At 48.8% G+C, this 15930-nt stretch overlaps 1 protein-coding gene across 4 annotated transcripts in view; it reads right to left on the bottom strand.

Annotated features, from left to right (window-relative positions):
• NEDD4L (NEDD4 like E3 ubiquitin protein ligase) overlaps nt 1–15930 on the bottom strand; it is a 438826-nt gene that overhangs the window by 272054 nt on the left and 150842 nt on the right. For all 4 annotated transcript variants that reach the window (XM_088476471.1, XM_088476472.1, XM_088476473.1 and 1 more), the window contains exon 2: nt 13365–13438. In XM_088476471.1, the coding sequence (XP_088332597.1) occupies nt 13365–13438 (74 nt within the window). The remainder of the gene's footprint in view (nt 1–13364; nt 13439–15930) is intronic.

Here is a 15930-nt window from a genome sequence, read left to right as displayed (position 1 = left end):
TGGTCGCTAGCTAAGCTGTGGGTGACCGACCAGGTTGATGGTGGCGATGGTGAACACCGCAAGCCCCAGGGAGCTTCCTGCTCTGATCGAGCAGGAAACTCCCCACTGACATCACTGATGATGTCAGTGCGGCCGCCCCCAAAATGGTAGGCGTTCCTTAAGGAACGCCTCCGTTTTGGAAACCACCCCCCAGTCCGCCTACAAAATAGGCCGAGCTGTCAATCACCATCGACAGCCGCCCCTTTTGTAGAGAGCTCCGGAGCGAGAGACTTTCTCTCTGGCTTCGGGGCTTGCGTACGCGCAGTGCGGCCGCTGCGCGTGCGCAGGGCTAACCTTCGACCCGGTTGCGAACACATCAACGCTTGCGACCGGGTCTGAATGAGACCCATTGTCCCAAAAAGGGGATGTAGTCAAAAGGTTGACAATGTCGACACCACAAAGTTGTGACGTCTACATTGTCAAAATGGCAACAGGCAACGTATCGACATCCTCAGAAAGTAGACAAGTGAAATGTCAACATGGTCAGAAAGTCGACATTAGGGTTAGGCTGTGGGGGACGGTTAGGGTAAGGCACTAAAGGGATGGTTAGGGGTAGGGTTTAGGGTTAGGGGAGAAATACTCACGGGAATGCTGCAGCATTGGAGGGTCTGACCCGGAAGTGATGGTCACATGACTGCCAGGACCCAGAAGATGCCGCTGCAGTCATCGGAAGCAGGAAAGTCCCCGCTGGGCCATCATGGACATTCTAACATGTCGACAATTCATTACTGTCCACAGGATGAACGTCAACATTGTCAACGTTGACATTAACACCATGCTGACATTATCATGCCGACATGATAAATGCACTGTCAACAAATTATACCCAACCCTGCTCAATGTATGTGATTGTAAATATAGTATGCCTATAAGCCGGCTGCACATCACTGCCTCTATGCATTAATCAATCAATCTGCAAACTCTGCAGAGTATTCCTGTTACCTTGGAGACAGTCCGCAGAGAGGTAGATCGCACAGCACTGATTTGCAGAAATCAGACCTGTGTAACTTCTGGGTGGACAGCCGTATTCTCAGACCCATATAGTGGGGCCCAAATGTGAAATATATCCACAACCATACTGTGTACAATGCTTCCAAAATGCTTAAGAGGTTACCACAAGCTGCGACACTGCAGCTGATATTGAGTAATGCAGCACTGGGCATAACAACGAATGCGATGTCAGATAATTATCTTATTGAAGACAGAGATGAGCAAATTCTAACTATCAATATTTCCTTCTCTTCTAAATACTCCATGGCAGCCTTCATAATTGGTAGATTCTCTTCTACTAAGACGGGTAGTTAAAAAAAACGCTGCCGCCCCGCACCCCCAATGTTATATAATACAGAGCCGCCTCTTAAGCTGCATCTGAGTGACTGACCGATACAGTATGATCTCGAGGTTACTCTGAACAATGTAAACTCTGTACAAAATCAACGGGAAACCTGGGCTGCCAGTCGCGCAGAGGGGTGTAGCAGCGGCCGGCCTGCATTCGCGGACACATACGCACTGTATTTTTTTGCGGAGAATACAGTGAAGTATGTGAAGGAGATTCGCAGTGACAGAGCTTTATCGCAAGCTCTGTCCTTGCATGCGGATGTTAGTACATCAAGGTCATATTTGCTAAATATCACATTACAACTGCGGTTTGTAGTAAATAGGGCCCTAAAGGTGCCTACAAACATAGCGATGTGCTCACGATCTGACCTGAGGCACGATTTCCCCTGAACTCTACCCAGGCAGCACCCCAGCAGTCGTGCTCACAATTTGGAGTAAAAAAATGTCCAATCTGACTTACGATCTATCGTGCATCCAGTGCATTGTGTCCCAGATTGGCATATCTGCCCTACAGCATGGCAGATCTGAAGATGTAATGTGCGACGAGCGGGGACGCGCATATTTTACACGATTTGTCGCCACGATTCGTCGAAATTGGGCAAATCGTGTCAAAATTCGCCATGTGTATAGACACCTTAAGACTCATTGGTGTTTGGCTGAATATAACCCAATGTCTGCACACTGCGCAATTCTGCCCCCTACAGGTATTAGAGAGGACTATTTCCGACAGTAGTCACTGTGTCCTATGGCTTCTCCTTTCACTCCAAGGGCTCAATTCAATAACCTACGAGTCCACTCGCAGAAGTAAGTGTGGCTATATGCTGCACTTATGGTACCTCAGGACTCTGGGGCTTCGTACAAAAATCCCCGAGTCCAGGGCGAGATCAGGTTATGAGGGGGGAAGAGTTGCGGTGCCGTTGGCGGTTTTTCCGCACCTTTACAATAGCAAATCCCCCAACCTCCTCTGAGCTAATTGATCCCTAATTTATGAAAGGCTGAAAATCACTGTCTAGAGGTAGCAGGAACGTTCTGCCTATCATTTTGCCTTCCTGATTCATAGCTCCCTGCTGCTCTTAATTGTGGACATGAAGAGAGAGGATAAAATTAACTGGACTCCAGGGTATTTTAGTATAAGATTCTAGAATAGATTCTCTACAAAGAGAAAAGTCCCTTCACATGGATGGTGAGCCAGGCTGTTCTTCGGCTGAGCATCTGCTGTCCAGGGGGCACTACTGGCCTCTACTGTTGATGCCATAGATATGATGAAGAAACAATGGTGTATAATGAGGCTTCACGCAAGTCCATTTGTAATTGTATAGTGCCCACATATTGCCTGATCATCTCCTCCTCCATAACTATGGGGCATATTTTTATCTACATATAATGTTAGAGCTGAGGCTCTGGTCACCGAGGCTATGGTGATACCGAATATCAATGCTGTTACTGTGGAAATATGAAGCTTTTTGAAAGCACCTTCCATATTCCTATCCATGAGGAGAAGGGAATTGTAGGCAGTGGCAGGTTTCCCACTAGGTACGTGAGGCACGTGCCTAGAGGTGCCACCTGCTGGGAGCAGCAAAGTAGACCACCCTGCATCAGAGCCACTGACCGTTTTTAATGTAGCACCAGCAGGGGGGTGTCGTGGGTTGTGATTTGCATGCAGGAGAGGTCGGGGCTACCTGCCCAATTGCTATCTTCCTGGAGGCTTCAGTTTCGGGACCAGCCAGCCACGGACGTCATGAAGGGGGCAGAGCCTGAGCCAGCAGTGACACCATCTCATGATGTCTATGCTGGGACTACTAATGGGCGGCTCTGCATCTATGCTTAACTGCTGTTGTCCATGAAGGCCAAAGGCAGTTGTGAAGTAGGGGGGGGTACGGAGGCCAATAATGTCGTGCCTAGGAGTGGCCTGAACCCTAAATCCACCTCAGATTTACAGTACAGCAGATATGCTGGTTATTAAAGTATCTACTTCAGGAACCCAACTCCATTGCAGCATCATTTCCCCATTGACTGCATCCAGACCTTCTAGTTATTTAGCATTAGATTTATCGAACCTTCTAAAAACTAAAAGTGGAGGTGTTGTCGATAGCAACCAATCAGATTATAGCTATCATTTTCTAGAATATACTATATAAATGATAGCAATGACATGATTGGCTGCTGTGGGCGACATCTCCACTTGTCCTTTTTAAGGGGTTTGATAAATCTCCCCCCCACATTATGACGACGGAGGGTACTCTGTGTACACAACGGACCTTAAACCCCTAGGCTAGGGACAGATAGAGCTGACAATGCAAGGGTTTATAAGGGGTTACATTTCTTAATTGACTGCAGCCAAGAGTGGGAGTGAGGCTCTGCCTGTTTTCGGTGATTTCCCATCCCTACCTCCCTGTTTTTCCTTTGTCGTTTGCCGACCATTTTCCTTTTTCTTTGGCGTGAAGGCGGTAAAGAGCGTCAGCCTAGGGGCCAGTGAGATTGTTTAATAGGTTAATTCCCCTGTAATGTACCTTTAGTCTGATTGACCTACCAGGGTAGGCGGCCTCGGTTTCCTAACCGGGCCTTCAGGTATTGGTTGTGGATTTACTGGCCTATGTACTTGCCTTTGAAATGGACAGATGGCCCTGTAAGCATTTTATGGTCATCTGATTGCAGATACTGGTGCCGATGGCTGCATGCTTATTTAGGTCACCACCATCGGTACCAATTGGTCTAAAAGTATGAACATTTATTTACTTTCGATTAAAAATTTTACCCTTATTCAAGGGAAATACAATAATAAATGGTTTTTACCCTTATATAAAGGGAAGTATAATAGATAAAACAACAAGAATGATAAAGGCCTAAAGGCCCCCCATGCACGGTGCGATATGCACATTGCGATGCGATGGACAAACCGATGGCCGACATATCGGGCAGTCCACACACACGGAGCAATCGGGTGACCAACCGCCCGATATGCTGGCACCCCCTCCCACACCTGCATAGCGCTGCATGGGATCGTACAGGGCTCTCCCGATGCAACTGAACATGCAGAGAGATGTGGAGGAGCGACGTACGGTCCCACGTGAGCGCGCACTGGCCGATATCATACCCACACATGGTACAATGTAGCAGCGATATCGTTCCAATCCGTCGGATCGGCTGCTAGATCGGACCGTATATGGGGGCCTTGGGTCTTTGTCAAGGCATGGTCATGGTGCTGCTTCAGTCGTGCCCACAGATAGATATGTGTTTAAGAAATGTATCCACATTACCCAGATTGCATTTTCTACACTCATCACTAGAGTCTTCCGCTGTAATGAAGGAATCCCTCCCGAATGAGAATATCTACACTTGTCAGAGACCTTGATCTTTCACCTCCATTTATGGATTCTCCCATCTACGCAACTAGGGGTCGATTTACTAAGTGTTAGGAGACAAAGGGGTCTATTTACTAAGTAGTGTTAGGAGACAGAGTGAAAAGTGATAAGAAAGTGATAAGGTGCCAGCCAATCAGCTCCCAACTGTTATTTTTCAAACACAGCCAGTGAGATGACAGTTGGAAGCTGATTGGCTGGCACCTTATCACTTTCTTATCACTTTTCAGTCTGTCTCATAACACTGCTTAGTAAATAGACCCCAAAGTGAAATGAGATAAGGGGCCAGCCAATCACTTCCTAACTGCCATGTCACAGGCTGTGTTTGAAAAATGACAGTTGGGAGCTTCACTAATTTCACTTTGGGCTCTATTTATTATCATTATTTTTACTAAAATAAAGTGAAAAAGGGTGTTTTGTATTTTCACATTATTTTAGTTTCACCTACAGTTACTACAGGGCAATTGGAGTAGAATTTGTAAAATTCTACTCCAACCCCTAATTATCACTTATTTTTAGTAAGCAGATCACATTTCCCATCATTGTAATGGGAAATGTGATCTGGCAAAAGTTACTAAAAATAAAATGTGAAAAAATACCGGGGAAAGCCCTGTGATAACAACGCCACCTGGAGGTGACGTTATCCAGGGTCTCCCCCGATTACCGGACTCCTGCTCCGCTCTAACGTGCAGGGGGGTCCGCGATCGAGGGGCTTGGTGACGGCGCTTAGTGGGGCACTTGTCACGGTTTTTTTTGGCGAAAATACAGTGACTTGTGTGCGGAGGGGATTCGCAGGGACAGAGCTTTATCGCAAGCTCTGTCCCTGTAAGGGATTTGTAGTTAATCGCTGGGATATTGCCTTAATTCGCAATGCGAATTCACTCGGTAATATCACACTACAATCGGCATTACCAATGTGGATTGTAGTAAATTGTCTCTTAACACTGCTTAGTAAATAGACCCCTTATTTTTTTTAACTTGTTCTATAGGCGGATTTTTCTCTCTAGTCCGAGATCTGCAGTTAGTACAAAACACACCTTCATTTTGCGCAGGAAGGGCCCGATTCAGTGTTAGATGCCAGTCTGCTTGGCTGACGGGCATGGCAATATTTAAGCAAAAGTCCAGTCCATGCGTAAAAGCCTGCGCACAAAACATTGGGCAACTATGGGCGAATCAGAGTCGTACTCATCTCAGCGACATCTCCATTTGCGGCTTAGTGGATGTAACTGAACTGGTCGGTTGCACAGAGGATAAGTACAACGTGGGTACGTAGACTGAATTACATTCTAATCAGAGGGGAGAGCGCGCACCAACAATTAAGATGGCGCAAGGCCGCACAGGCAGTGAAGGGGGCTACTTTCACAAGTGGGCGGAAGGATGACAGATCATACCATGCCAGCCTCCAACATTTACGCTATGGGGCCCGGAAATGTAATATTCCACCCACGAACACAACTGCTCGTTTAATTATAAATTTCGGAAGTGGCCTCACGCGGGCGACACAAAATCAACTGTAGGCGAAACCAACATTAAAATAGGCGGGATTAATACATCTAATATGATAGATAGATATACAGATCCAGCTACAGGGTCGGATTAAGGGGGGGGAACAGGGGCAGTCGTCCCGGGGCCCCCACAGACAGAGGGGCTCCACCTCTAGAGCACACGGGGGGGGTTCTGAGTAGGTAGAAACCCCCCCTGATGGACCAATTCCTCAGAGGGGTGGGAGCTAATACAACAATCCCCGCCCCCAAATGACCCGCGAATCACGGCATTACAGCGTGAGGGGGCGGAGCCTAAGGACTAAGGATGTGAGCAGCAGCTGCATAAAAAGTAAGTGTGTATATGTACTGTTTTATTGTGTATACATGTGTATGTATGTGTATATATGAGTTAGTGTGTGTGTATACTGCTGTTTGGGTGTATGTGTTAGTGTGTATGTATGTGTATATGTGTTTGTGTATACTGTATATGTGCTATTGTGTATGTATGTATGTATGTGTTTGTGTCAGGGGCGTTTCTAGAGAGGAGGGGGACCCGTGTGCAGTATCCGACACAGGCCCCCTCCTCTCCCACCTGGCGGCCGGCAGAGCACTGAGCTGTGCGTGTCCAGCGCCGGAGTTATAGACTCTGTGCACTAGAGTTTGCCCAGAGTCTATAGTGTCTGCACAGGTCACCTTGAAAATTTCCTCGTCGGCCATTTTCCCTGTGCTGCGCAAGAGCAAAGGACGGGGAAAATGGCCACCGCGGCCATTTTCCAGTCATTTTACAGCGCCGTACGCCCGCGCCGACGTGGGACTTCAGAGAGGTAAGTAATATTATGGGTGCAGAGAGTGCGGTGCGGTGCCCCAGGGGCCCGTGTTCCCCGCACACCCATTATAGATACACCCCTGGTTTGTGTGTATACTGTATATGTGTGTATTTTATAAATATTATATACGTTTGCTACATATATATTATATATATGTGTGTGTACGCGTGTATAATACACACGTTCATAAATAAATAAAATTGTATAAAAAAATTATATATATATATATATATATATATATATATATATAAAATGTATGTAAACCCCCCCCCCCACAAAATCCGGTATTTGCCCCTTCCCACAGAGTGTTGGGGTGACCCTGCGGAGAGCAGGTGTCCAGTGTACCCTGTTCCCGGATAGGGGCTGAGCTGCCGCTGCTCTGTGTTCTGAATGCAACAGCACAGTCAGCGCTGCCACGTAGAGCGGCTCCCGAGTCCCCTCACCTACATTACGTGACGCATTTTATCCACAACGCTGATCACTGATGCCGGGCCTCAGTAGCCGCTCTGCGCTGTATGCAGCAGCACTGACTGTGCTGCTTCATTCACAACACCAGAAGGCATGTAATAAGGGAGGGTGGGGGTAGGCTCCGTGTGGTGGGGGAGGGTGGGGGTAGGCTCCGTGTGGTGGGGGAGGGTGGGGGTAGGCTCCGTGTGGCGGGGGAGGGAGGGTAGGCTCCGTGTGGCTTGGTGGGCCCCCCACAAATTAGTGGCCCCAGGGCAACCACAAGCCTTAATCCGGCCCTGTCTATCTATCTCATCCATTGAACAAAATCCAGAGCCTCAATCTGCAGGGGGATGTTACAATGAAAAAGCAAATATCCGATTGGCTGATATGGCATAAACCATAAGGATATTTGGGCCATGCTATTGTATTAGAAGAAAAATGCACCCTAAAGCCCAAATATAAGGAACAGTTTGTAACTTTCCTCTCGGCCAATAGAAAAGCATAAGAGCTGACCATAAAACTCTGCGGATTTGCAAAAGTTAAAATGCTGCAATAAAGTATTGTATCAAGTGATTTAATAGAATAAAGACGAAAAAATACTAGTACTATAACATGGCAGGCCAAGCAGTGAAGGAAGGAGATACTGAATGCTCTCCATCAGCTCCCACCCTTCTATATCTTTGGGGGAAGGCGGAGGCATCCTCAAGTGTCAGCAGCTAAAGGGAGGGGGGGTATCTGCAATTCCTCCCAGAGACAGGATAGCACGGGACACACACACACAGAGGAGGGGTAGTTACAGGGAGCGTGGGGGGAGTACAGTTGTAGGAGGGTAGTTACAGGGAGCAAGCGTTGCAGTTAGAGGGAATGGGGGCTTTAGTTGCAGGGGAACAGTCACACTCTGCGGTAGTGGAAGGTGCAGGGGTGGCAGTTACAGGGTCCAGAAGTTGTTGTTACAGGGTATGGTGGTGAGAGGTGCAGGGGTGGCAGTTACAGGGTCCAGAAGTGGTTGTTACAGGGTATGGTGGTGGTGAGCGGTGCAGTGGTGGCAATGACAGGTTGTAGGGGAAGAAGCTACAGGGTGCAGATGTGGAAGATACAGGGTGCAGGGGTGAAAGGAGCATATTGTACGGGTGGGCAGTTACTGGGTGGAGAGGTGGATGGTAGAGGGTGCAGGGGTGGGCAGTTACAGGGTGCAGGGGTGGAAGGAGCATATTGCACAGGTGGGCAGTTACAGGGTGCAGGGGTGGAAGGTGCAGGGGTAACAGTTGTAGGGAAGGCAGTTACAAGGTGCAGGGGTAGCTGTTGCAGGGGGCATATTCAGAGTGCAAGAGAACAATTGCAGGGGGTCACTAGCCGGACGCCATGGATGGGTAGACACAATAGGAGATTCACACAGAGGATGGGCAGTTACAGGGCGGAGGTTAAACAATACCTTAGAGGGGGGGGGAGGGGGTGCAGGATCACAGCTCCAGCCATGGACAGCGTCCCTGGTATCTCAAAGATAAGGGCACTGCAGGAAACGGCCAGAGAGGGAACCAATGCAGTGATCAGAGGCAAGAGAAATCCGTGCAGAGCGCCAGGAGACCAAAGGGGGGTATCAGCGGCGTACAGAGTCTGGGGGCAGCGGCTGCAATACACAGAGGCAGTGATGACAAGAGTCAGCCGGCATTCGCAGTGGCAGGCAAGGTGCAAATGGAACCGCACATCCATGCAGGTCAACGCAACAGCAGCAACATGCGGGCGGGCAGCGCGGTCAGATAGCACAGGGATCATGTCAAAGTTCCTTTTACTCACCAGGACCACGCAGATCAGGCATTGGTAGAGACAGTCAGTCCGGCAAGTCCACAGGGGTGCAGGTAAGACCCCTAGCTGTCACGCTCCAGCTCCACGTCGCTGCCGTCCACTAGGTGGAACAGAGCAAATTAGTCCAAAGGCATCAGTGATGACTGGTAGGAAGAGAGACTGGACCCTGAGTGGAGAACTCGACGGGTATGATTGCTTAATCCAGGAGACGAAAGTGGCAAAAAAAAAAATCTGTAAAAATTTTTAGAAAAAGTAACTTGGCTGACAGGCGGCCCCACAAGCTCATCAGCCCACCGGGAATCTTCCCGGTAAATCTTAGAAAGCCACTGCTCTTCTGTAAGAAAATTGCTGCCCATCTGCAGTTTGCTAAAGATCACCTGGACAATCTATTGGAACAATGTTTTGTGGACAGATGAGTCCAAAATAGAGCTTTTTGGTTTAAATGAGAAGCGTTGTTTGGAGAAAGGAGAACGCTGCATTTCAGCATAATAAAGCTCATACCATCTGTGAAACACGGTGGTGGTGGTGGTATCATGGTTTGGGAATATTTTGCTGCATCTGGACCAGAACGATGGGACAATGAATTCTGAATTATACCAGAATATTCTAAAGGAAATTGTTAGGACATCTGTCCATGAGCTGCATCTCAAGAGAACGTGGGTCATGCAGCAAGACAACGACCTAAAGCACACAAGCCATTCAACCAAAGAATGGGTAAAGAATAAGAAATGTATAGTTTTGTAATGGCCAAGTCAAAGTTCTGACCTTGGGGGTCATTCAGACCCGCTCGCAAGCGGGTCGATGTTCCCCCAATACGCATGCGCACGACGGAGGGAGCTCCGTCGTGCACATGCGCGAGACCCGGACAACGACAGCCAAGCTGTCGCTCCGGGTCTCGCACCAAAGGGGGCGTGCTGTCGATGTTGATAGAGCCAAAATCACTCCTGGGCTTGCGGCAGCGAGACCCTACCGCAGGGTCTCCGTCGCAAGCCCGATGGTCGCAATGGTCTTGACCATCGCGACCATCTTTTTGGCCGCTCGCATATGCTGTGGGTGGTCACCCACAGCTATGCGAGCGGCCAGGAGGCCGCTCCATTTCCATGTAGGAGGGCACTGATTCAGAGCGAGCGCTCTGGTCAGAGCGTCCGGCTCTGAATCAGGCCCCTTATTCCAATCGAAATGTTGTGGAAGGACCTGAAGCGAGCAGTTCATAGGAAGAAACCCACAGACATAACAGAGTTGAAGCTGTTTTGTACGGAGGAATGGGGTAAAATTCACCCAAGCCGATGTACAGGACTAATCAACAATTACCGGAATTTTTAGAAGCAGTTATTGCTGCACAAGGGGGTCATACCAGATACTGAAAGCAAAGGTTCACATACTTTTGCCCTTCACAGATACTGGATAATTTTCCTCAATAATAACATGAGCACATCTAATGTTTTTGTCTCATTTGTTTGATTTGGTTCTCTTTATCTCCTTTTAGGACTTGTGTCAAAATCTGAGGTCGTTTTAGGCCAAATTTCATCAGACATAGAAAATTCTGAAGGGTTCACAAACTTTCAAGCACCACTGTAAACATCATGCCGCAGCACTTACACATTCCGCTGCCTTTTTTTTTTTTTTTTTGAGTCTAGACACCGGTGGTACAGGATAAATATTCTTTATCCCTTATATAAGTGGCGCAATGCTGGCAAATCATTTTTCTTTTTGCCAAGGTTTTGAATAAATGCCCCTCTCTATGCGTTGCGCCCGGTGTAAATAGTTACATCTTACAGAGAGCTTTTGTCTTCAGAAGAGGAATTATCATTCGTCTGAACAAAACCACTCAGTAACTAGTGCTGGACAAGGGAGATTAAGAACATTTCCCAGTAGAGTTAATTAGCCTTTGTATTTGCTCTCTAGAGAAAATGTCAGCAGACACAATCCTAGAGTACGTTCTTTCCTAAACAAAAAAGAAAATCAGCGGCAAAGAGGCGACACTTCACCCTTCTCCATCATTCTGCCATTTGCCAAGATGATGGAGAGAGCTTCAAATACATTAGAGGAAAAAAAGTTAGCAATACACAGTGCTAACTGTTACTTCCACTAACTATCTGACCTCCAACTGCCACCTCAGATCAGCAGCTGTAACATACGGTATACGTTTAGGAAGCCGGCGGACGGAATGCCGACGCCGGCTTCCAGACAATTTAATCCAGACGAGGGCCGAATGACAGGCGTCTAAATCTAGACGCCTGTCATTTTACCGACGCCGGGAGACCGGCGCCCGGCATCCCGATAAAGCGGATTCCGGGCGCCACAACGGACAGCCGTGTTTAGGGTTAGGCACCCCCCGGGAGGTTAGGGTTAGGCTAGGGGGAGAGAAGCTAGGGTTAGGCACCCTTGGGGGGAGGTTAGGGTTAGGCACCCCCCGGGGGACTTAGGTTTAGGCAGCGGAGAAGGGGGGGTTAGGTTTAGGCACTTAGAGGGAAAAATAGGTTAGTTTATACTTACCTGGGGACGATCGGGATTTCCTCCTCTGTCGACCAGCCGCTGTCGGGATTTGAGCTGCCGGCCAGGGGTCCAGCGGTAATCCATACCAGATTCCGTAACATACAGCCCTGTCCTCACTAATCTCCTGACATACTCTGTGCTGCTGGGGGCTGTGCTTCTTCCACTATGTAACGCTCTGGACAGGATGCATAACGCACGCATTCAAGCTGACATAAATTACGAAGGCATGCATTTAGAAAATCAGAGCTGTCCTTTGCGAATGAGGGACTACCGGGTCTATGACCCAGAAGTTACGCTGTCAAACTCATGAAAACTGCATTCCCGGGGGTTTGACCGCATTTTTCACATTGCTGCATCCCACCCTCAGTCTGTGGCTTCCGTCTGCCTCTATTCCCCTCCTCACATCATGTCACACTGCCCTCTGTCCTCACTTACACCTCACTCATCTCCTGACATACTCTGTGCTGCCGGGGGGGCCCTGTTCCTCCCACTATCTAACGCTAAGTCTGTGGCTGCCTGCATCAAACTAATACACAAAGTCAGTTTGCTTCCAGTAAGGCCACTCGTGTGCAAACTGACAGGACTATGGTCAGGAATTCCCGATAAGGGTCAGTATTGGGTTAGTTTGATTAAACTGATGTATGTGGAGCCAGGCGCCAGCTATAGTGTTTGGAAAGTTGGTGCCTCTGTAGAAGAAGAGAAGATAAATACTGGGAATTAGTTATTTTACCGTCACACAGGATACAGGTCGGTCGAAATCCCAGCGTGGGAATCCCGACCCGTTGTCAGAACACCGTGGCCGGAAACCCGACATCAGTTGAGATGCCGACGCCGAAATCCCGACAGCCACATCCCCCTATTTACGGAATGTAGTTTACCTACAGCTGGGATGACGGCTGTTGAATTTCCAGGGCTGGAATCCAGACTTCCGGCCAGAACACCGGCACAGCAATGCCAACATCAGTGGAGATTCAGTCGCCAGAATCCGGTTAGCCGACATCCCGATCGCAAGTATAGCAGGCCGAGTTAATTGTAGACACAGGGCGAAGGGGGTTGGGTTGACTTGGACACCACAGGGGGGTTAGGGTTAGGCTGCGGGGAGGGGGGGGGGGGAGGGTTAGCTTTAGGTACCACCAGGAGGGGGGTTTAGGATGCAGGGAGGGGGGGGGGTTAAGGGGTGAAGGAAAGACTGTTAGTATACTTACTAAGCCCCTGTTAGGATTCTCAGCTTTGGATTGCCTCTGTCGGTCTTTTGACAGCAGACATCCCGACTGCCGGTCTCCCATACCCAACCCGATATAACTTGTATGGCCAGAAGAGGTTATATATTTTGTATGAACAAAAACTTAAAGAAGAGACGATCTCTATCTGAAATCACTGACTGTAGATATTTTTTTTTTTTAATTTAGAGATCGTCACTACCACAACGTTAAGCATAAAAATTTAAATCTAAGGAAGTCACTACATCAAAATGATAAATCAGACAGAAAGGTACAAAGTGAGGGTCCTGCTATTATCTCACACAAGATGATCTTTATTAGCATAGAGAGTTTTATTTCACCAAAAATTACCTGGCTCCAAAGATGTCCTTCTTGGCCAAATCAATGCCGGACACGATCTTCACTCTGAGGATGCGAGTTTCCTCCTAAAGAGAAGATAAATGTACACAATGTCAGTGTGATGGTAAATACAGTATATTCAGCACTGTACACTATCATTGACACCACACAATGTAATATACTGCCAAGGTCATTAACATTAATGCAAAAGTCTCTCTCATCTCTATGCTAAAACCTGGAAGGTTGTGAAAATCAGAAAAGACAAACCAGCATCATTCCATTGTAACGTAATCTGTATATAAAGGTTCTGTACCAATATATAAATTAATATCCCACTAGTGGAGACTGTGCACATCTACTGTAAGCTTAGAAAGTGATGTTACTACAGGTTGAGTCTGCCATATCCAAATATTCTGAAATACAGAATATTCCGAAATATGGAATATTTTTGGCATAACTGAGATAATGAAACCTTTGATTTTAGATGGTTCAATGTACACAAACTTTGTCTAAGGCACAAATTATTACAAATATTGTACAAAATTACCTTCAGGCTGTGTGTATAAGAGGTATATGAAACATAAATGAATTTAATTTCTGTACACAAACTTTGTTTGAGACACAAAATGATTGAATATATTGTATAAAATGACCTGCAGGCTGTGTGTATAAGGTGTATATAATACATAAATGCATTGTGTTTGTATATTTGGGTCCTATTCCCAAGATATTTCATTATGATATGCAATTATTCCAAAATACAGAATATTCCGTTATCCAAAATACCTCTGGTCCCAAGCATTTTGGATATGGGAGACTCAATCTGTATTACTAAGGACATTGCACATTGATAAACCTGATCGAGAAATATGGGGTTGGATGAACTGTCCATATATGTGCGGACTGTCTGGTTGCTCTAGCTGTGTCCCACAGGATTCAGCCGTCCGCTCTATCCTCCAACCAGACACATCTCTCCAACGGACCGCACACGTGTGCGGCCAAACTGAACGCTGCTCAAACCAATCAGCTGTCTGGTTCAGCAGCAGTATACGCCCATTAATGATGATGGTCCTGATACAGATAGGCATCCACCACCAATGAAGGACTGTAGCATGAAGGGCCCACTGGGAGCAATGAATAGTTGGGGCCCATGATTTCGGGTGCGGTCAGTTACCCCAAGCGATGAGGCCAGCCCCCACAGAGGCTTGGACAGACAGACCATGTAACTGACCCTATAATAGAGTAACAATGTATCATTCGAGTGCACAGTCTGGAACCTGACATTAGAGCAAGTGGTGGGGCCCACCGGGAATTTCTCCTGTACCCCTGTTGGCCAGTCCAACCCTGTCCATCACTACAATACAGATAGGAAAGCATTACCCCAGATGTCACTGTAAGTGACAAGCAATGGACAGGCACATTTATTGCCTAGGTCAGAGAGATGAGCCAGGAGACAGCAGAGCAGATAAACCTATTTTTCATACTGTAGTAGGTAGACAGCACGTGGAGTAATTGGAGGGTGTCAGTCATTATAGCTCCACAGAGGAGAACAGGGGCGGAACTAGCGGCGGTGCAGCTGGTGCCTTGCACCGGGGCCCGCTGTGGTGCAGGGGCCAATGGCCGCCTGCATCCAACAGCACCGCTGTCCGCCGACCCGGTTGGAACCGGGTAAATGGTTGGAACCGGAGCGGGCTCACTTCGGCCGCTCCGGCTCCAACATGACAGTCAGGCACTCACCGCAGCCCGGCCCCTTGTAATGACGCGGCGCGCGTGACGTCATGACAAGGGGCCGGGCTGCTGGAGGGAGAGGATCAAGAGGAGCCGCGAGGAACAGAAGTGGCCAAGGAAACAAGGTAAGTAAGCCGGCTGCGGTGGTATGGGCTTGGGGGAGCAAGGCTGAGACACGCTGGGGGGGAGCAAGGCTGAGACACGCTGGGGGGGAGCAAGGCTGAGACACGCTGGGGGAGGGGAGAGGCTGAGACACGCTGGGGGAGGGGAGAGGCTGAGACACACTGGGGGAGGGGAGAGGCTGAGACACACTGGGGGAGGGGAGAGGCTGAGACACACTGGGGGAGGGGAGAGGCTGAGACACGCTGGGGGAGGGGAGAGGCTGAGACACGCTGGGGGAGGGGAGAGGCTGAGACATGCTGGGGGAGGGTGAAGGCTGAGACACTGGAGGGGAGAGCCTGAGACATGCTGGGGGAGGGGGAAGGCTGAGACACTGGGGGGGGAGAGCCTGAGACATGCTGGGGGAGGGGGAAGGCTGAGACACTTTGGCTGTGGGGGAAGAGGATGACATGCTGGTGGGGGAGAGGCTGACACGCTGGGGGGGGGGGAAGAGTCTGACACGCTGGGGGGGGGGGGAGAGGCTGACACGCTGGGGCTGGGGGAGAGAATGAGGCTGACACGCTGGGGCTGGGGGAGAGAATGAGGCTGACATGCTGGGGAAGAGAATGAGGCTGACACGCTGGGGCTGGGGGGGAGAATGAGGCTGACATGCTGGGGCTGGGGAAGAGAATGAGGCTGACACGCTGGGGCTGGGGGGGGGAGAATGAGGCTGACACGCTGGGGCTGGGGA

The sequence above is a fragment of the Taudactylus pleione genome, unplaced genomic scaffold (assembly GCF_031769625.1).
Source record: "Taudactylus pleione unplaced genomic scaffold, aTauple2 ptg000189l, whole genome shotgun sequence".
NCBI classification, from domain to species: Eukaryota; Metazoa; Chordata; class Amphibia; order Anura; family Myobatrachidae; genus Taudactylus; species Taudactylus pleione.
The sequence above is the reverse complement of the archived record's forward strand: the minus strand, read 5'-3'. Positions and strand labels throughout refer to the sequence as shown.